The sequence below is a fragment of the Drosophila willistoni genome, chromosome 3R, assembly GCF_018902025.1.
Source record: "Drosophila willistoni isolate 14030-0811.24 chromosome 3R, UCI_dwil_1.1, whole genome shotgun sequence".
NCBI lineage: Eukaryota > Metazoa > Arthropoda > Insecta > Diptera > Drosophilidae > Drosophila > Drosophila willistoni.
The window spans coordinates 23485139-23507194 of record NC_061086.1 but is presented as its reverse complement, the minus strand read 5'-3'; the positions used below and the strand labels follow the sequence as shown (position 1 = coordinate 23507194).

General features: G+C 37.4%; 4 protein-coding genes across 6 annotated transcripts; 2 read left to right on the top strand and 2 right to left on the bottom strand.

The window, feature by feature from the left end:
• On the top strand, positions 1-2359 carry LOC6647181 (nose resistant to fluoxetine protein 6). Its single transcript, XM_023178916.2, has 8 exons — positions 1-181; positions 236-578; positions 640-701; positions 759-1068; positions 1125-1341; positions 1397-1584; positions 1638-2106; positions 2165-2359. The coding sequence occupies exons 1-8, from the start codon at positions 34-36 to the stop codon at positions 2357-2359; spliced, it is 1932 nt and encodes a 643-aa protein (XP_023034684.2). The 5' UTR covers positions 1-33.
• Positions 2360-2837: 478 nt separating this feature from the next.
• LOC6647182 lies at positions 2838-4202 on the bottom strand. The gene is made up of 2 exons (XM_002070124.2): positions 3423-4202; positions 2838-3363 (listed from the first exon to the last, which is right to left on the bottom strand). Exons 1-2 carry the CDS (start codon positions 4200-4202, stop codon positions 2857-2859), a joined length of 1287 nt encoding a protein of 428 aa, XP_002070160.1. The 3' UTR covers positions 2838-2856.
• Positions 4203-6147: 1945 nt separating this feature from the next.
• On the top strand, positions 6148-13008 carry LOC6647183 (protein phosphatase 1B). 3 transcript variants are annotated; one of them, XR_006955397.1, is made up of 6 exons: positions 7416-8301; positions 8382-8499; positions 11704-11809; positions 11877-11931; positions 12458-12729; positions 12790-12980. XR_006955397.1 is itself a non-coding variant. In XM_023178605.2 (5 exons), exons 2-5 carry the CDS (start codon positions 7489-7491, stop codon positions 11956-11958), a joined length of 1119 nt encoding a protein of 372 aa, XP_023034373.1. In that variant the 5' UTR covers positions 6148-6472; positions 7416-7488; the 3' UTR covers positions 11959-12306. The 3 variants fall into 3 exon arrangements, 2 of the variants coding, with proteins under 2 accessions (XP_023034373.1, XP_023034374.1); XM_023178605.2 differs by lacking the exons at positions 12458-12729; positions 12790-12980 and adding an exon at positions 6148-6472 and having other exon boundaries at positions 11877-12306; XM_023178606.2 differs by lacking the exons at positions 12458-12729; positions 12790-12980 and adding an exon at positions 12982-13008.
• Positions 13009-14341: 1333 nt separating this feature from the next.
• LOC6647184 (dynein assembly factor with WDR repeat domains 1) lies at positions 14342-16252 on the bottom strand. Its single transcript, XM_023178917.2, is given in 5 exon segments — positions 14342-14916; positions 14980-15314; positions 15316-15760; positions 15826-15901; positions 15961-16252. Coding segments are annotated over 5 exon segments (1410 nt in total). The 5' UTR covers positions 16001-16252; the 3' UTR covers positions 14342-14402.
• Between the last annotated feature and the right edge of the window lie 5804 nt (positions 16253-22056).

Sequence of the window (22056 nt, the reverse complement as noted above, 5' to 3'; positions counted from 1 at the left end):
GGTTCCTATTCCGCAGGTGAATTGCTCACCTGGATGCAGCAGAGCAATTTGGGCTATCAGGTGCTACAGCAGGCCCTTATCGACGATCATTTAGATACGGATGACATGGAAGCCATGTGTGTGACGCAAGTACGCGATCTTCTACAGGCAGTGGAGTCCAAAAATCTATACTCCCTTAGAGGTGAGTTAACTGATTGAGTTTAAATTGAGCCGTTCAGCTAAAATTTTCTAGTAGTTCTGGATTCGTGGGGAAAATTTCCACAGGGATTGCTTTATGGCCATTTCATGGATATGGGAAACTACGATTCTTGTCTCAGTCTCGAAAATGGCAGCAGTAAATACTGTCTGGCCAATATTCAGTTCGAAAGCTTACAGGCCAATTCAATAGTTGGTCTAACCCTAAGTATTGGCACTTGTATGCCATCCACGTGCAGTGCGGAACAGCTTAATCGCTGGTTAACCAACTATCTGAATGCTCTTTTCGCCGACAATTCTGTGACGGACGGAACTCTGGTACAGGAAGGCAACTGTGCCTTGGCCCAAAATGATCCCATGACCGGACTCGATTGGTTTGCAGTGTAAGTGAGAGTCTTTTAACTCTTGTTTTACTTGGCCTAATCCAATGCACTCATCTTGCAGTTGTCTATTCGCCATTTTGGGTGGATTAGTTCTCCTGGCTACCGTTTTAGATTATGCCAAAGGTAAATATAGTTTAATTTAATAGTATTTGATTGTTAGTCAATTAACCGTCGGTAAAGTCTCTAGCAAGCCTCTGATGTGCTTTTCATTGCGTCAGAATGTCCCTCAACTGGTTAGGACATCGACAACAAGTTCTCCGCACGTTATTCCCTGTTTAAATGGTATTCGTTGTCTTACCATAATTTGGATAATCTACGGTCATGGCTACATGTACCTACTTTTGTCGCCCAGTGTAAATGCTCTTGAAGTTTCTGCCTGGGCTGAAACGCCCTTCTCCATGATATTGCAGAGCGGTACCATTTCGGTAGATACATTCTTTCTCCTCAGTGGAATGCTTTTGGTAATGTCCACTTTGAGACACTTGGAGCGGTAAGTCCCTAAAACTTTCCTGTTTCTCATTTTGATTTTACGTTTCTTTTGTTCAGCAATTCCGGTAGCCTTAATATCCCTTTGATGTATCTCCACCGTATTGTTCGACTTACGCCCGTTTTAGCCGTGGCTGTGCTCTTCTTTATGACTCTGTTTGTGCGCCTGGACAGTGGGCCACTTTGGCAACAGTTCACCAGTCAATCTCAACTCTGCAGCGAGACGTGGTGGGCCACTCTTCTCTATGTTCAGAACTATGCGGCAGCTGGAAGAATGGTAAGTTAATAGGTTATTTAATGAGAACCAAATAGAACTCTTTTTCTATTTGTAGTGCCTGGGACACTCTTGGTATTTGGCTGTGGATATGCAATTGTATATCCTTTCTCCAATTTTTCTAATTTCCCTCTATAAATGGGGCAAGAAAACGGTCGTTGCCATCGTTGTGCTCATTGTATTGCTCATGGGTTGTGTCTTTAGTATTGTGATGTTGAATGATCTGCAGGTTTTCAATCGCGATGGGTAAGTAGCTTGGATCAGTCACATATCTTTACTTAATGTCCTCTATCTTGTAGAAATCTTGGAGAAGACAGTCCTGAGATGCGTCTCATTTACTATACAACGAATGCCCGGGCTAATCCTTGGTTCATCGGTCTCCTTTTTGGCTATTTTCTACACTGCAATCGCAATCGCCGGCGTCTTCCCAGATGGTTTACTCTCCTTCTCTGGCTGATCTCTTTCGCTCTTCTGGCCACAGTCATCTTTGCCATGTATCCCTATACACAAGAGGGATCAGAGATTATCACACCCTTGGCTGGAGCCTTTTATTTGTGCTTTAGCCGAATTGCCTGGTCCCTAGCCCTGTGCTGGCTTATATGGACTTGTCACACTGGCCAAGCCGGGATCATTAATTCTCTGCTTAGTTGGTCCTTCTGGGAACCTCTTTCTCGGATCTCCTACTGTCTTTACATCTGGCATCTGATAGTGGAAACTGTACATACGGCTCGCATAAAGACAAGCGTTCATTTCTCCAACTACGATGCAGTAAGTTATATATATAGATAATCGAACGCAATGGATCATAATGGTCTTTCTCTTACAGATTCTAAACTTTTGGTCGCACTTTGGCGTCACTCTGATTGTATCCGTAGTAATGTATTTATGTATTGAAGTTCCTTTGGTTAAGCTGGAGACGTATTTGCTTAGCCACCGAAAAAAGGAGACTCCAAGGCCTCAATCCGTACGCGAAGCCGTTGCCCCAATTGGCGTTTCACAACAGAATCTTGTGGATGCCTAATTCACGAGAAAACTGAAAATTAATAAATTATTGACATGCTTTATACAAAATGTAATCTTAATTAACAATTTTAACGGGTTTTCAAGGCTTTCTCAATAGTCGATCACTCCCCTAAATCATTTCATTATAGACAAAGAAGTTTATTTCAATTGTCTTAAGTTTTACTAGCAAAATTAAAGACTTTGAAGTGATTTTCATATCCCAAAAACTGTGAAACTTATTAATAACTTTGTTACTTTCGACGCCATTGCCCTAAAATTTAATAATTATCAGCTTAATGAAGCTAAATGACTGCGCCAAATTACTTCGAGATCGGATGACTACATTATAGGTATATACGATTCCACATTCCTCCAGCCTAAGATTGTAGGTAATTCATTGGCGGACATTAGTCTTTTTACATAAAACATTTTCCCACTTTGAGCATCAACATCTATAGTAAAACATTTGCTGAGACTTGGAATGCCATAACATATAAACATATATATTTATTTATACTATTGCTTAGTGATTATTGCTTCGATCATGTCGTATTTGATTAAATCCTCTACCACATCGGTCATACGGCGCTTGAATATGGGCAAAGTACGTTCATTAAGCATATCAAACTCCTCAACCAACTCTCGACACTTGGGTGCATCGTTTGATGAAGTGTTCAAATCCTGTATGGCCTCAGACACTTCGTCTATATCGACAATTTCATTGGCTTTGGATATGAAAAAGGGCATGGCAAAGGCAGCCATTATTAGTCCATATACACCAAAGCCATGTAGTTGTTGTTTAAAAATTTGGCGAGGATAGATTTCATCTATTTGTAGATTCAAGCTAGCCAAGTTTTGGTCTAGAGCATTGTAATAGGTATCCAGAAAACCTTGGAAGTGTGCATCTCGTAATGGTTTCTCGGTGCAAGTGAAAAGGTAATAAACAAGATCGAGAATTGGTGGGGCATAACGCGACATTTGGAAATCAATGAGGATGGCATCAATTGGTAAACCGCTTTTTCGCTGTGGAGCATAGTAATTATGAAATAGTTCCAACTTAAGTTTGTAAGGGAAACACTTACCTCGTGCTTATACAGAATATTATTGTTCCAAAAATCACCGTGGCAAATGACAGAGTAAGGTTTCTGTTTATTCCCAGCCACACAGTGTAGAGCGAGTTCCTTAAATCTCTTCTCGCAGTGATCAAGGACTTCCATCATAAGCTTTGTTTTGTGGTCAGGAATCTCTCCCTGAAGCAATTGGCGCGTGCGTCGCAGTTGAACTTTGCCAAACTCAATGGTAACTGTCTCCATGTCTGGGGTAAATAGATTATCCTTCAACTGGGCCACTAGTTCGGCAAACTTATCGGGTTGTATGTTCTGTAGTGCAAAGGACTTTGAATGCAAATCAGCCAGAGCCTTAAGCGTACAGGTTACCACTTCATAAGTGGGCAGAGAACTTCGTGCATTCGGCACATAATCCCTTGAAGTAAGATCCTCAAAAACTAGAAACTCCTTAGGGGCCTCTAGTCCATGTGCTATCAATTTAGGCACCAATCCAAAGCAATTCTGATCTTTTAGAATCTCGATATAGGCCGGAAATACACTTTGGTACATGAAAACCTCTCGCTTATAGTAGTCAACGACATGCATATGTGCCCGCCTAGCTACATTTTGTGGGGCAATCTTCACTACAATCGGTTGGGCATCCTTTAACGTTGGCCAACTAACGCGCACCACTTGGCCGTACGAATTCTCACCCACTCCCGATATTGCTTTAATAGCCAGTGGCTGATCATGACGCTGATAAAGTGCCAATAGGACAGCTGTAACAACGGAGGGTAACTCACTACTTTCGCTCATAGCTGAAACAACGACTGCGATTCAATAATTGAACTGACCCAACTGCAAGTAGTGTTTTGGCTTTTATTCTACACATTTGTGTAACCAAGAAAAAGCTCCAATAATAGTTATCTGCAGCTAAATTGTTGCATAAGAGCGCCAACTATGACTACACGATGGGGGAAGTCCCCATGAAGTCCCGATATTAAAACCTTACCACTGTCGAGGGATTTATCCTTTTTACGTAACGACTATTTTGACCGGAAACTATAATTAATAAGTTGCACAAACTAAAATACATTTTGATTTCACAATTGACTTTCAAAACCAAAAGTCATTTATTTATCATCGAATAATTGAGCTAACGACATCAGCCACTACCACTTTCGAGTAAAGAATACTGCTATTTGTATGGGTCAATGCACTGCTACTCGTCGATCAAGGCCATTTGAATGCAAACTTCTAATGTTGTTAGAAACGACGAATTTTCGCTTGAGCTTTTACGATTAGTTTTCTAGCATATCGTATCGGGCAATGAACTTGGCGTGTGCAAAACTGTCGTTGGGTAAAGCTTACTATTGCGAACACTAACGATCTGTTCCGATTAGGCCAAGTGCAGGGCCAAATGGTTTGATATACATAGTACATATTTTTCAATAGTGACGGAATAGTGCAGATAAGATCGGATGTTTGAATTTTTAGATACCCTTTGCAACTAGTACAAACTTTGTATTGAATTAGAATTCATAGAGTTTATATAATACCGCAATTCGTTCAAAAACTGATGAATTTTAGAAAAACTATTCTTGGTTTTAAAAGTGTTGGGGCTTGTAAAACTTATTTTACAAGAATTATACAGGATTTTTTAGGATGAATTTAAACTGTGTAAGCTTATCCAAATTCCGAGATGGACAAAATGCTAACACAAACTTTAAGAAATTCTTCATGTTTTTTTTATTAAACGGATTTTATTGATATAGTTTTCGATTGGTTGAGATGCTTAATTTGCATTTTTCGCACCTTTTAAGATTTCATTCCGGTTGTATATTTCATTCATTATGCAAGTTTATTTATCCAGAGTAAATTTTTTTTCTTTTGAATGTGCCCGCCCTGCCAAAGTGAGCACTTCGGCTGAGCCTTAGGACTTCCGACTCACTTTTTACTCAGACCTTAGCACTTTTTACCGCATTTGACTATCGATAGTATTTTTTGTAGTATTTTCGTGCTGTCTGGGCGAATATTCAGTATGGCAGAGCGAATCGGCCGTTGGCGGGGCGAATTGGCGCGCAAGTTGCATCGATAACATTTTCGATATATTCGCCATCTGGCCAGTGCTGCCAATTTTGCTATTTTTCCACTAGATCTAGTGGGTTGCAACAAGATCGGGATAAATTGTGAAATAGCGGCTAGCGGAAATTATAGCTATTTTTCAAGAAAAACAAACTTAACTTTATATTTTTAAACATTTAGTAACTTCGTGTATTTTTATAATCTTTGATGCCACATTTTCATACGAATAGTATTTTTTCATTTGAATGGCAAAAAAACATCGATAAGCGAAACGAATATTCAGTCTTATCGTTTTCTGTGAAGTTTACTAAATGTTTCCCAATTTTGAAACCGCGAGCAAAAGTTGAAAATGCGAAAAATTTACAATCAAAAAACGCGTGGTAAAGACCCTGCATTTAAAAATTGGCTGACTTTAAATGCAGCTGATGCGGGCAAATGTTATTGCAAATACTGACATTAGTCAAATGAATATTGTCAAAACGAAGCAAAGAAATAGGTAAGGCTAATACAACTTTGAACTTCATTTTACATATAAGGAAAAGCTTCTTTTTTTTTGGCTACGAAGAAATATTTCTAGCTATTTCTAGCTTTTTTCAAAGGCTGATTAAGCGTTTTGATGCAACAAAATGTTGGCAGCACTGTTTGCGAGTCTCCCCCGTATACTCGATTGTTGTTTTTGTTTTCGTGGTAAGCGGTCTTCTTCTTGAATATAAAGAGCGTGTTTTTGTTAGTAAAAATAATAGGAAAAAATTTGTGTTGCGGAGTGCGCTTTTGAAAGTTTTATTTTCCGAATCATAGTCATTCTTTCATATGCGTGATTAAGTGATTTGTTAATATTTATACAATTCGCAAATACGGATACTCATACAAGCACGCATTCGCGCACCCACACACACACAGTGACATACTCAAATACGCATACACAGAACAACAACAGAAGAAGAACGACAACGAAGAGGAAAAAAGAAGCAAAAGCAGGAGAAAGAGAGGCAAAGGCTACGGTATTATATGAAATTTATTTATTTAATATTTTGTTGCAATTGCGATTGCGAAATTGTGTAAGAATAAAGGACAAACAGGCGCGCTTGCTCTTGTAACGCCCACGCGGCATGAACCCAAATACAAAGGCGGTGTGGGCGTGGGCGATTTGAGGCTTGTTCGGGGCGAAGAACATAATAGAAACGAAACGGAACGGTATATTCAGCTAAATTTAGCAAAAGAGGAAGAAGGACAATGCGCGCGTCCTTGATAAATCGATGTGCAAAGAGGAAACGAAATAGAAATAAAAAGAATAACAAATACACAAGTGGGTAGACAGTGAAACTTGGCCAATATGTGATTTTCAAGTGATAACAAGTTGCGAAATACGCTAAGGATCCTTCCTACATACATATTTAATAAAGGACAGAACAGTTCCGTTAATCTTATCGCCACAATCCGCCATTTACTGTATTAAGATATTGTATAATAACGGGATTTTACATTTTTTACCCCTCGCTTTGACCAAGTTTCTGCTATCTTCATTTTACCCTCGTAAAGAGATTAAATCAAAGTGAGATTAATTGAAATTCCGGTAAATTTTTCATTACTTACAGAGAAATGTATTATTCGGATTTCCATATACATATGTACATATATATCATTTTTGTAAATCAAAGTAGATGTTGAGGTAAAAGTTAGTTAAAATACAATCACATTTATTCAACACAAGGGGTATTACTGTTCGTTCGGTGTCATAACGGGAACAGTGGCCTGTGTAGGCGGCTTTAGTGTGTGGGCTTCACCTGGACAACTCGTGTCCCTATTGGCATTCCAAGTCGGCAAGAAGGCAGAGAGTTCAAGTTCAGGCTTATTGATTTTCTTTGCCTCTGCCCGTCTTTACAATATAATCCCACTCATCATTTTACTTTTTTTGTTTGGTTCGCTTTGTTCCAATCATTTTAGCTGCATACACACACACCCACAAGGAGAAGAAACTTCCACCCGCTCAGCATACACAAAAGGATGTTCAGTAGAAATGGGCGGATTCCTGGATAAGCCGAACACTGCTAAACACAATGATCAGGGTGAGGGGAATAAACTGCTCTTTGGCGTCAGCTCAATGCAGGGCTGGCGCTGTGATATGGAGGACGCCTATTATGCCCGAGCCGGCCTAGGCAATGCTCTGGATGATTGGAGCTTCTTTGCCGTGTTCGATGGCCACGCCGGCTGTAAAGTATCCGAGCATTGCGCCAACCATCTATTGGATAGCATTGTAAGCACCGAGGAGTTTAAGAGCGGTGACCATGTGAAGGGCATTCGCACTGGCTTCCTGAGCATCGATCAGGTGATGCGTGATCTGCCCGAGTTTTCACAGGAGGCGGAGAAATGCGGCGGCACCACAGCTGTTTGCGCCTTCGTGAGCTCCACGCAGGTGTATATAGCCAATTGTGGAGACTCTCGAGCTGTGCTTTGTCGCCAAGGAGTGCCGGTGTTTGCCACCCAAGACCACAAGCCGATTTTGCCAGAGGAAAAGGAACGGATTCACAATGCTGGCGGCAGTGTAATGATCAAGCGGGTGAATGGCACTTTGGCCGTGTCGCGTGCCCTGGGTGATTATGACTTCAAGAATGTGAAGGAAAAGGGCCAATGTGAGCAGCTGGTCTCGCCGGAGCCGGAAATCTTTTGCCAAAGCCGTCAGGATACCGATGAGTTCTTGGTGCTCGCATGCGATGGCATCTGGGATGTGATGAGCAATGAGGATGTGTGCAGCTTTATTCATTCGCGTCTGCGGGTGACAAGCGATTTGGTGAATATAGCCAATCAGGTTGTGGACACTTGTTTGCACAAGGTAAGTCAATTTGAGATTACACCCAAACAGCGTTCTAATTATGTTCACCTCTCTATATGATCTCACTCTCTCACTAACAGGGCAGCCGTGATAATATGAGCATCATTATAATTGCCTTTCCTGGAGCACCTAAGCCAACCGAAGAGGCGATAGAGGCTGAACATCGGTTGGAGAAACAAATCGAAAAGATTGCAAGAGGTTGTCTAAGTCGTCTACTTTGCTTATAACTAATCGTAAAACTGTTTCGATTTATGGCGTGTAGTAGTGTCTGTGTCGTCCCTCTATACTTTCTGTCTCTTCCCTCTCCTGTCTTATACAAGTTCAGCCGAAGATGATGAACTGGGCCAATTCGAAATTTATATACACATACGACATATATCCTTCGTTAAACGAAATACCAAAAGATACCAAATTGTTGAATTTTTAGATTAGTTCCTTCACATTGAAACGCAAATTAATTTGCTACACCGAATCTAGTTCCTTCCAAGTAGATAACAAAAACAACAACCATTGCCATTTGCCAATGCCAACGCCAACTCGTGTATAATTTACCAATATATGTACATGTTAATGTATATACCAACATATATCCTATCACTAATTCATAGTAAAATAAACTAATAGCGTATTAGTTAGTCATATCTGTGTGCGATTGTGAGTGCGTGAATGTGTGTGAGTGAATGTTAGTATCAGAGAGTGAATTTGCTAGTTACAGTATTATCTATGCGTGTGGTGCGCTATACTGCCAACTGCCAAAATCGTTACCCCAGCAGTCCATTTAGCCATTTAGTATTAACAATTATCAAGTAGTTAAATGTAACCCACACCCCTACCCTAGCCCCCCTCAAATCCCCAATCCGCAAACGCCGCCATGCCTAACTATAATTTTTAGAACATAAACAATAATTGCAAATCAATCAAAAACCAAAAGAAAGAAAAGCAAAGAACAAATAATGCAGGAAAATTGAATAAGAAAAACTTGGAATTGATGTTATTAGGCATAGTATTTGTCATCCAAAATGCAATACATTAGTAAATACGAATACATATATGTATATATATATTTTTCGTAGCTAGAGACAAAAAGAAACAAAAACAAAAAATGCAAATATGCAGAGTGAGGCAAACAAAAAAAATTGATGAGTCAAACGAGAGTTAGATGACAGCTCAAGTATTAATTAATAATGTATATACAGCAATTACTATTACTACTACTACTACTACTACTATTATAGGAGAAGCCAGAAGAGCCCACAGTATTCATAACACCAAAGTGAATTTCTAGGACAGAATACTTTAATCCAAATGAAATTTGTAAATGATTTACAAATATACACACACATAAATACTTTGCCATATATTGTCCAGACAAATTACTTAGCCTAGGATAATTTTGAATGTTAGGCCTTAAAGTATATATATGTATAAATATATATATACAGTGTATATACATACCAACGTATAGGATTAACAAAAATATAAAATTGTAAACCTTATGCTCACCAATTGTTATGCTTGTTGTCAGCAGCAAATGTTTTACAAACTGTCTGTAACAAGAACAAATTAAATCAAATGAAGTTAATAATCAAAACGAAATGACACATGAAATAAAATCTTGGATCGTTTAGAATGAATTTAAATATTTTGTACCTAAAACGTACGTACGTAGAGCAATCTCAATCATACCAAATGTGTAAAGCAGCAACATTACCTTATATATACTTACATATATACATATGTGTATGTATATACATACATACTATATAGTCTCGTTCTCTTTTACACAACCTCAGATCCAAACACACATACACACAAACAAACAACAATACATGCAAACGAATGTTTATAGTAATTAATTACCAAAATGATTTTCCTTGCCATGTCTACAAAACGAAAAAGCAAAATATATATATATACATATATATGTATAATCAAAAATGAAACTTTAAAGTGTTTGTGTTTGCTCGATAACAGTCAATCCTCAGTTCATTCACACACACACACACACATGTAGAGAAAAACTTATATATAGTTTTTGTTTGTTTTCTCCATTTTTAATTTAGCTGCTTGCCATACATGCAAAACATCTCTCAAAGTACAATATAGTTTTGTTTAAACATTTCAACTGACTGATCACCTCATTATTCGTTGGTTTTTTTTTCTTCATTTCTGTTTCGTTTTTCTTTCTTTGAATTAAATAATTGATATTCTTTTCTCTTTAAGAGCCAGCTCTTAACCAAATGCCTAATCAATTATTTCAAAGTCAATGAATATACTACATACACATATTTAGCTATGCGCGTTATTCCCGCAAGTTTTTCCAAAATCGCTGTTCATATATACATATATATTTAGCAAAAAAAAAAAAAAGATTTAAAGCAATGAATATGGGCGTGTCAATGAGAATGAGAACAAGAAACAGAAAGCAATACAAAAATTTTAAGATGAGTGAGCATAAGGTACGTCTATAAATTTTGTAGTTTGTAAATTTCAATTCAAATACGTTTTTTTACCAATTTGCCATTTTGTTTAGTTGTTTGGTTTGTGTTTTATCGTTTCCTATCATTGGATAGGTTTTTCTTAATTGTTTTTTGGTTTTTCCTTATCTTTGTGTTTTTTTTGGTTTGCCGACCGTTCGTTCACCTTTCACCCACCACCCCCAAAGCCCAAAATAAAAAAAGAGAAATGAAACCAAGCCACACACACACTTAGACGTGAAAAATTAACATTAATCGCATGCCTATAAAGTCAATATATATATATAAATCTGTAATCTATTCGGAAAAGCACTTTTCGAATGTTTATTACCACGATTTTTATTAACCTTTTTATCCATGATCAAGACAAGTTTAAAGAAAACATAAAATAAATACAAAAAATTGTCCCTTTGATCAATTTTTTGTTACAATTATTTAAAAAACGTCCGAAAAGTAGTCCAACCTGGTAAAATCTATATAAAAACGTTTAATGAAACTGAGTTTTCATTGATTTTTCCCTTTATAGTTGCGAATTCTAATCAAATGAAACACTTTGGGCTAAAGGGAGCTCTCCTCTGATATGAACATATACTTGAACCGTCCGGCATTATAACTAATTTATGCTTATCTCAAACTTCTCGATGTTTTTTACGACTGTTCTCATTATGAAGAACTAAACTAGCTAAAATTAAGCTTGCTATGGCAACACGTTTTGCATTTTAATTTAAAATTTTATATAATATACTGTACACACATTATGCATTTTGATTTTGATGTAGCTTGTATTTGAATATCTATTTAAATATGACAAACTATATTTGCTGTATATAAATTCTCGTATAACTATTTCAATAAGTCTAAAACTAAGCCCTTACCATTTAATGCAGCATTCTCTATATAGTGTATCTTTCTATATTTATTGCAGATGAGATTGAACTCAATAAATTGACCGATTATGTGGAGTTATTGAAGTGTCTACAAAGCAAAAGCGACATTGAGGGTCTTCCACCAGGCGGCGGATTGCAGTCCAAGTGAGTGGAAACTTAAATCACATTTATTTTGAGTTATTAAACAAACGTGTATCCTTTTTGTTTACAGATATCATGTTATCGAGCGCACATTTAAGCAAGAGTTCCCGGATCGACCATGTGAAGTACGAAATCTATTTTATAATCTTTAAACTTCTATTGCCGACTGCATTTGCTGAGCTTTTGCGCTTTTAATGCCTAACACAATTTCGTTATCGCTTGCATATAGCACAAGTTATCATTTCTTATATAATTTCGAATATTATTATTTTTTGTTTTATTTGCCTTTTTTTTTATTATTATTTTTGAAGAATTGCTTTAAGTACGATTTTGATTTTGTAGCTTACAATAATAACAACTTGATTGCTTATGGTAAATTCGACCAAGGGAAGAGGTATATTTGCTACCCAAAATGAATTTCTGATTCCCCTTTCCAATGATAACATTATTCCATCACATTGAATATTTGTCCAAATACATCCTCCATACACACAAACACAGATACATACATATATGCATACATACATTTAAACAAACACACTGACAGTCTGATAAATTTATTGTTTCACCTCATTTTTTTTAGTCCCTTTCAAACTAATAATTGTAACTACAAATTGTCTTTTTTACTTATTCTCTTTCTTTTATTTCTAGCTGTATGCATATGATGATATATGAATTATGTAATGCTAAATATAATAATCATTTCCCCTCCAAAAAAACAAAAACAAAACAAAATCAAAAAACAAAAATCAAGAAAAAAAAGAAAGAACAACAACCAATCAACCAAACCAGAGAACAAACAAGAAAAACTTGCAAAAAAGAAAAGAAATACCGAAATAATGAAACCTTTAAGCTTAATTATATTCTTTAAATGTAAGGCGAACATTATTTTTGTTGCTTGAGTGTCGTTTCATTTGACTAATGTAAGAATTGTAGAATCCAAATAGCAATCCAAACTGCATGTTAACCCATTTCCGTTACAGTGACCGTGTCCCCTGCATGTTCCACCTTCCATCCACCCTCCACCACAATCAATCATATCTGCTCCTCAAAACCTCTGTCTATCTCTGCCTGCCTGCCTGCCTGCCTGTTTGCTGTTCTGTTCTGTCTATTAAACATTTCTGTTCTTTTGCCATTCTGTTTATTAATAAATGTGATCTTTATTATTCTTGCAGAGTCCAACGCATTAAATATGCAAAAGAAAAACAAACTTTTAAACAAAATCCAACCAACAACAAACAGAAATTAAAATGAAAAACAAAAACGTTAAATGCCACAAAAAACAACAACACAAACAAGAAAGAAAAAAAACACACCAAACCGTTTTCTACTTTGATAAATATGAAAGAAAAACCTACCTACTACTAATGATAATAATAATAAGCATTACGATACATCTATAGTATATATATATACATATAGGTATATGGCCAGTCCTAAAACACCCAACAACAACGACAACAATAACACGCGCACACCCACACACACACACACATAAAGAAACAATATACACTACACTGTAAACGTAATATATAAAAGAGAATGATATATATAACTATAGAAATGAGCGTACCTAAGCCTAACTCAGAGTATTGAAACATAAATGAAAACTCAGAGCGTGGCTCCAAGCACACAAACACACACAGAACACCTTCCAAAATGTAAATGCAATGCCACACACACACTGGCATTTTGTCGGTGCGTTTGTGTGTTAATGCATGCATTTTTCTAATGTAGAACCGCATAATCCCCCCTCTTAAACAACTTCAACTTCTGTGTGCTCTATCGTCGTCTACTGTCGTCCTGTTCCGTTCCGTCACTTCTTCCGTCACTCATCAAATCAAATATATAGCAACAATCATTATTATCAACCGTTTACTTCTGTGCCCGCCTCCTGTGAGCCTCCAGTTAGTCGTAAAATGAAAAATGAAATGAAAGAAAACCAAGCGAGAACCAATCGCTGAAATTTTGTGTACAAGAATCGTTCTTTTTTTTTTTTTAAGAAAAACCTTTATTTCAAACTATGTATTAATACGGATTTCGAGACAATGCAGATTTTTTGTAAGTTGTAAAATGTTTGTTACTGAAGAAGAATCATTTTTTGTTCATTTTTTTATATATGTATATGAAATGATGATATCGCGAGTCTAAGGCGAAACTTAATAATGTAAAGTATAAATGTTAAAAACAAAAAGAAACAAAAGAGAAAAGAAACTAAAACCAAACTAGTAAACATGAGAAAGCAAAAATAAAGTGAAACCTGTAACTATCTTTATGAAACAGCAAAAAAACAAAAGAGAAACCCCTAAACCTTAAAGAGTAAGCAAAAACAAACAAAGAAAAGTCTACAATAATTTCCGATTAAACGAAACGATTAAACAAAATGGAAAAACTATTATTTTATAAGCCCAAAACCAAGAGCAAGATCATAAGCAAAAGCCCACTTGCTCTCGAGTTTGTAGTAAATGTTGATAAACAAAACAAAACAAAAACAAAAACAAAGAAAAAAAACAAGAAAAGAAAACGAAAAGAAAATTACAACCCTCCAACCATTTGCTATTTATTCCTCATTCAGTTGGACGGTATACCAATCATATCATCTCCAGAATCGACATGTATTATCCTTTGAGGCCGTCAATATGGCATCACCCGAATAGCTATATGCACAGCTAAAAACCTCCGCCTCGTGCCCGGCCAGCACCTGAGAGCAATGTCCCGATTCGGTTAGCCACAAACGAGCCGTATTATCAGCAGAGGCAGTTAACAGCATAGATCCACTTGGACTGAAGCAAACTTTAGACACCTCATCACTGTGCCCGGCCATCAGGGAGAGCATCTCCAGCTGCTCCTGCTCGGTTGTTCGATCTAGATTCCAAACGCGTGCCGTGCAGTCGCTGCTACAGGTGGCCATCAGCTTACCAGTCGCATCGAAGCTTACATCTAACACTTCGTCGCTGTGCTTAGAGACCAGATGTAGCTCTTGATCTAAGCGCCTTATATCCCAAATGCGAGCCGTATGATCCAAGGATCCGGTGGCAATTAGTGTGCCACTAAAGTTCCACACACAATTGGATAGTTCTGCGCTATGGCCCCGCAATTGATGACAAAGACTGCGAGACGAGAACGTGGCTTATGATTTTTATATATGTAGTTTTTAGAATTCTCTGGCTCACCTTTTGTTTCGCATATCCCAAATGGCCGCTGTGTGGTCGAATGAACCTGTCAGCAGCAATTGTCCATCTCGATTGTAACGAGCTGCTATCACCTCGGCACCATGATGAGCCAGCTGCTGCAATTCCTGGGCTGTTTCCACATCGTAAACTCTGGCGGTGCTGTCCATGCCCGCTGTGGCAATGTTTTGGCCATGTAGTGGATGAAATTCCGCTGCCACTAGCTCGGCTGTGTGGCCAAACAATGTGCAGAGACACTGTCCGCTCTTGGCGGACCAAACTTTGGCCGTGCAATCAAACGATGCTGTCACGATCTTGTCGCTAAAGCAAGCCCTTTTAAATAATTCTCAACGTATTTCTGGTTACTTACCAGCGTGGAGCGTTAAAGCCAACAGAGAAAACCACATTGTCGTGGCCGGTGAGTATATGTTCCACCTCAGCCGAATTGGTGTTGATCACATGGCAGGTGCGGTCATAGCTGCCGGTCAAGCAACGCTCTCCGGTGCGATCAAAGCAGACATTGGTAAGTGGCAGGATATGTGAATTGTGGCATTTGTGCAGATAGAACTTTTTCTTGACGGGTTCGCGTAGCTTCAATTGCAGCTTTCCCAGGGCCTGTTTCAATGCGCTGACTGTGTTTTGTGAGCTGCTGACATTGGCATGGACTGGCGGGATGTGCGACGAAGGACCACTACTTGTCCCATTTAAATCCAACTCGGCGTCTGTTTCAGCTTCTTTCAAGGATTGGAAAAGTATGCTGTCGGCCAAAGCATCTAAATTTGTTCTACTCCATGATGAAAGATGATCAAAATGTCTGCAGAATCGAATTTATACCTATTTTATACTCACTTTCCATCCAAATCCAAGAGATCAAAGTGACGCAGACGTTCGGAGCCATTGGACTGGCGATAGTTTATTGCCAAACCTGAAGATATAGCAAGAAATCGTTTTTATAAGCCCTTTTTATGAGTTGAAATTTCTCACCTGGTGGATAATAACGCAAAAATATTTTATTGGCACTCATCGTGCTGTGAATGTTGTTCTAGTACTACCAACTGTTAAATTCCTTTACATAGTTTTTCATATCCTTGGTTACCGTTAGGTTTGCTGACCTGCTTTAATTTGTTTTCCATTGCTTTGTTGACAATTTTGACAGCTAGTTGAACTAAAACTTTAGTTTGATCGATTTACCTTGGCTTTGGTTTTGCATGCAAGAGGTCTGGGTCGTGGTTAAGCAGAAACTTTGAGTTCCACAAGAGAGAGTATTGAAAAATCAAAGTAGGCAACTAAAAGTTTATGTATATTAATTGAAGAGAGACAAACTAGAAATCAGTTACTACTGCAAGTAATAAATAGTTGTATAAATAAACTACAACTAGTAGATAAATTTTAGAAAATTGCGGGTCCTTAATATTCTATTTTGAAACTGAACTTGAAGCTTTGCAAAAGCTTTTCGCCATAAACAAGGACATTTTCTTTACTAAAAACATGTAAAAGCTTTGCTATAAAAACAGTTTATGGGCAAGAGAAATCAAAAACATTTTGAAAAGTTATTTCAAAATTAAAAAAGTAATTTTTCTAATTATGCATTTCCATATTTTTGAATTCTTTGCCGATTAATAAGGCCGCTAAGCAAATTCTTCTCGATTTCGAACAAAAACGCGTTGTTAATTTCATTATTTTGTATAAGAGAGAGTATATATTTAGTTTGATAGTAGAAAATCATAATAAAACAATGAGGAAATGTTCTAAGAATACTTTTGATAACAGTATTAACCAAATTTGATAGCAGGCTTATCTGTCAAATAGCACTTGTAGTTTTCAAGATTTGTGTATGCGGACAATGTTGCTAATCAAAAATATATAGGTACAAATGTACATATTAAGAATCTTTGTTCTAATTTTATTACATCTATGATGCAAACTTGTTTTTTATAATTTAAGAAAAAGTCAAATCAGCTTTTTCATTGCTTACCACAATCCTCTTTGTTTTTATTTTATTGATAAGGTGAACTGTGTAAGGAGCAGGCTTAACATTTGACACCTTGACAAATTCCTAAGGGAAAGCCCACTTGGGCTTTCTGAATGGCCTTAAGCGACCACTAAAATGTTTTTCTAGCCATAAAACCTAATTAACTTGTTTAAGTCAATTGGCATTTTGGGAAGCCAAATTATTTGGCCTCCCAAATAGAGTGAGCAATTTTCTCTCGACACCTGCTAACATTTTTAATAGATTTAACATATGTCGTTGGCAGATACGCATGTGCATATATATAGTATATCCCTATACCCAGACATACATATGTGGGAATGTATAGTTGTGTGTGTGTCTATATATGTATGTATAAAGGCAATTAGATTGTCTTACCTTGGCTTGTACCTCGTTTCGACATTTTCACTAATTTAATTTGTTTCGGTAATCACAGCGACGTGGGAGCTGTGGGAATATCGTATGACAGTCGGACAGATAAGGGCAAAAGAATGTCCATTAGGCTAATGCAAGAAAACCACACAAAAAGGAGACCACACAGCCATAGACAGGAGGAAGCGTGGGACTCAGAGAGAGGGGGAGAGAATGAGGACCAAGAGACACACAAAATGACCATAGCCAATAATGATAAGTAATGATTAGATATTATCACAGCCAATTTTGTTGTGACGAATGAAACAGCAAGCAGGGGGAACAATGGTCCAAGTGAAAATGAACACAAGACGAAAAGTACGTGAAAAGTTGGAAAACTAAGTGGGCGAACGGTGAGTGAACTGGAGCAGGCGGCGGAGTACTTTGTGTTAATAATAAGAAACATTTCATTGAATTCCCATTGAATGGGGACCGTCTAAAATGATGAGCCTGGACCGTCAAAGAGACACAAGCCTGGTTTGGCCAAGTGAAAAGCTCATCAAGAGGACAAAAATGGACATGGCCAGTGCAAGCCAATAACAAAAGCAACAGCTGACGCCTCCCATTCGCCCCCCATAAATAAATGCGTCACTTTTACTTTGCTTATGTCACATTCATTCCGCAACAATTGGCAATATTTTCATGTCTTTATCTTCCTGTTCTCGATGTCTAGTAATTCGGCTATATGTATATGCCAGATGCCAATGTCGTTGCGACGGATGCGGATGCCTTAAGAAAATCAAAGCTCCATAAATGAGAGAAGCTATGCGAGAATGAAAATGAAATCAATTTAAAATCGTATAAAACGCTTTCATAAAAACAAAACAAAAAGCAAAAACGAGAAAAAAAAGGTAAGAAAATCGAAACCATGAGAAAAACTGAAAAGGCAGGCAAAACAGCATCAAGCGGATTTGAATTTATGCTCAATAAATTTTCTGTTGATTTCCGTTTCCGGGAGTAGTCCGCTTCATTTTCGGGGGGAGCTCTCTCTTTCTCTGATGATGAGAGAGATGAGCGCGTGGATGAGCCATGAAAATGCGGCGTTGCATAAATTATACATACACATACACACACTTAAACTCACACACACACACACACACACACACACACTCAAACTCACATACGTTACCTTTAAGAAAACAAAAAAAAAAAGGAACAAAAATTATTATTGCCGCATTTTATGCGTGTTTGTTCGACAGTTTGTGGGTGGCCCCCCTTCCACCTCCTCCTGGGCTTCCCTTCGTTTAGAGGTTCCCTGGTTGCTTCTAGTCCGAAACACGTTGGTTAAGCAAATTATGCTTAAATGGCATAAAGTTTACCAGACCTCACTGGAGCAGGGTGTGTGGTGGTGGTGTGGCCCGAAGGGGACAGCAGGTCCTGACAGTGAGCGATATATAAACAGATTTTCGGTTTGTGTTTGACAGAGCGACATAAAATTCGATTTTGGTTTCCTTGCTTTTCTTTTTTCTCCTTTTTTTTTGGTGCTTTACTTTTTACATACCCTGCGGTTGTTGATAAAAGTTTTTTTGTTCCCTCCTTTGGGCATGTTATGAAGCAGTTTGCAACTAAACAGGTTGCTGGTTTTGGATACTGTAATTGGTGATGCTTCATCGAATAGATTGCAGGATAGGTTTAGCTAAAACTACAATGACCACGAGATTTACTTGTTCTTTCCATTTGGAGAAACATTCACAAGAAAACTCATAATCAGTAAAAAGAAATTAGACAAAAAAATGTAATTTATAGACATAATGTGACTTTATTTGTTATAATTTAAGGACCCAGTTTGTCCTTCAAACTCTGTCTATGTTATAATTAGAAATAAAAACTAACAACTCAAGTGAAAGATACAAAGTCCTCAACTATTTGGATTTTCTCCATTTTTTTATACTAATTTAAACTACTTTTAATGATGCTTCACTGAAAATTAAATATGTTATTTCCTATTAAACACATAATGTTCCAATTTGACGTATTTCTCACTAAATTTTACAAATATCTTGACGATGAAATTGATATGTCTCTTGGTCTTGCTTATGAAATAATTAACATTTAATTAAGGCCCTTGCATTTCCAAATTCGATTAATCATGTTTTGCTAATTGGAACCAATTAAAAACTTCTGTGAACATCGAATTACATATGTAAGCATATGTATTTTAGTTATTGAGTATCCTCTACGGCTTGAATTTGAAATCCCCTATTCCAAGAATGAATGCAGTATTGAATTCGACTTAATGTAAGCACATGAAATTCAGCTATAGAATTCATACTCACAATTTAATTATGAGAACAGGAAAAAAACATGAGTTTATCTTATATACATATGTATATATCTATAGGAAAAAGGTTTTGCCAAAAAACCTGAGTTTGTCAGAGAAAAAGCACCTTCAAGTCTCCATTGCCCTCCCCTTTGCATGAGTTATGCCACAGTTTTTGGGTTTACTCATTGAAAAGTTTATGACTTTGATAAATTAAATTGGGCATGGCCGGCATGGCATACACACATACATACACATATATATATATAGAAGCAAACCTCAGGCTCCACTTCATCATAACCTTTCAAGCCGACTTCTTAGCCCATCTTTCAAACCCACAGCAGCTTTTGGTATGAATATATCAAAATCCTGGCAGAAAAAGTTTATAACCCAAAGTTGTGCAGCAGAAGCAACAGCAGTGAAACCTTAAAAATCGTTTATGGTCAATTGAAATGCAGACGCATCGAAATGTTATAAAATTTAATAATGGCGCACTGAGGCTTTGCCATGCCCCATCTCGACCCCTCAAACCCCGCCCCTCATCCCATCCTTTTGGATTTTCAGTTCAGTTGTTGTGTGGGTTTTGGTTTAGTTGGGTTTTGGGTTTGGGTTTGGGGCAGAGATCGGCAGCATTGTGTGTGGTTTTAGCGGCCACATCAAGTATACGCACCATAAATCAGAGTCGGGGCTTAACTCTCGAGTTTTTGCCCTTAGATTTACCCAATGACGTATTAAACGCATTAAACTCGCACTTAAATGTTGCCAACACGGCCGTTCGTCATAACGGTAAGTGGTGCTTAAAATGAATTATGCATTGCCGGTGTTTCGTTAATACATACATACAAACATATATATAAAATCATATACGGGCATATACAAATATCACTCCTTCCCTTCCTCTCTCTCTCTTAAACGCTGTCTTTGTCTCTCTCTCTCTCTCTGTCTCCTCTATGTGAGTAGTTACATGGGTTGATTGCTCATTGGCTGGTCAAACCAGCTCTGATTCATGACGAGATGAATGGCATGTTAATTTGTGCGCATTATTTTTGCCATTTATCTTTGAGACATTTGTTTCCCATAAAGTTACACACATATACATATATCCTGAACATATATCCCGTAGCTATGGCGCCACTGGCTACTGTCTCCATTTACTTTCTCGCTTGCTTCCATTTTATACACACACAATTCATATCGTTTCAAGGTCCTTTTGAAACTTCAATTTAATTGTCACATTCTCACCACAATAGCATTCCGATAAAATGTCGAATTTTATGGCCTAAACTGAATACTCATAATACATCCTGCAATTGGCATAATCAATTTCAATTGGAAATTCGATTTACTGCACTCTATTTCTGCATGCAGGTAAGTTGTTTTAATTATGTTTTCCAATAAATTGAGTGCCAAACTAATCTCTATACTGTCAAATTGGAAACACTGAATACACTTTTCTAAAATGAATTCTATCAATGTAACTTGATTTAAACTCTTACCCCACTCACCTACCCACCCACCCACCACTCACATCCAAATACAATAGAATGCACGGCGGGTAGATGAAATTTATGCAAAAATCCCAGTTAGGAGGGGGTTGAGGTCGGGGCGAGAATGATAAACCAAAACCGCTTCACTGCACATGAGTGGATTATGTGAAAATGGAATGGGTCCTTCAACTATTTTATGAGTTTATTGTCAAATGAATTTATCAAGTAAATTTATTTAAAACTAAAAAAAAATATGCATAAATTGTTATGTTATGCTTTGAACTATGTATTTGTTATTGTTGACAAAGTGGTTAAACAAACAGAAGAATACAATATACATAATTGAATCTGTCCTCCTAAAGGACTTTCTTTTTTTTTTGAGTTTAATTGCATAAAAAAAAATAAAGATTTATTGCATTAGCTTAACTATAAAAGCAATTTCCTCTCAGTTACTCAGCTCCTTACTGAAGGATAATGGCTGTAAGGGCATTTAAGATTCTATTAATCACAATGAAATGATTTCCATGTTTTTACAAAGTGTCACTAATTGTCGCAGCATGAGAAGCCTGCGGCATAGTTTATTTAGTAGGCGTAATATTTGCGTGTTTTGCTTGTTGGCTTCATCACTGTGGCTAAAAGAGTAAAATTCTGGCCGCAATTGAAACGAAATCAACAAATTAAATGGCATAAATTATGCAATATTGCCACAATTCATTACAACTGAGCTGATGATACACAGTTGCCCGCTGTTCGTTGCCGCTTTTGGGGGCGCATAAACCATTTCTAATGATTTATTTGACTTTTGTTCGAGTGTCGAAAATTGTTAACATTCCGGGCAACCCAAAGTGCAAACTCGTGCAGGGAAAATATGAATTTAATTAACATTAATTGGCAGCATATTTTGCTTTTGCACCTGCGACTCAAGCGTCGTG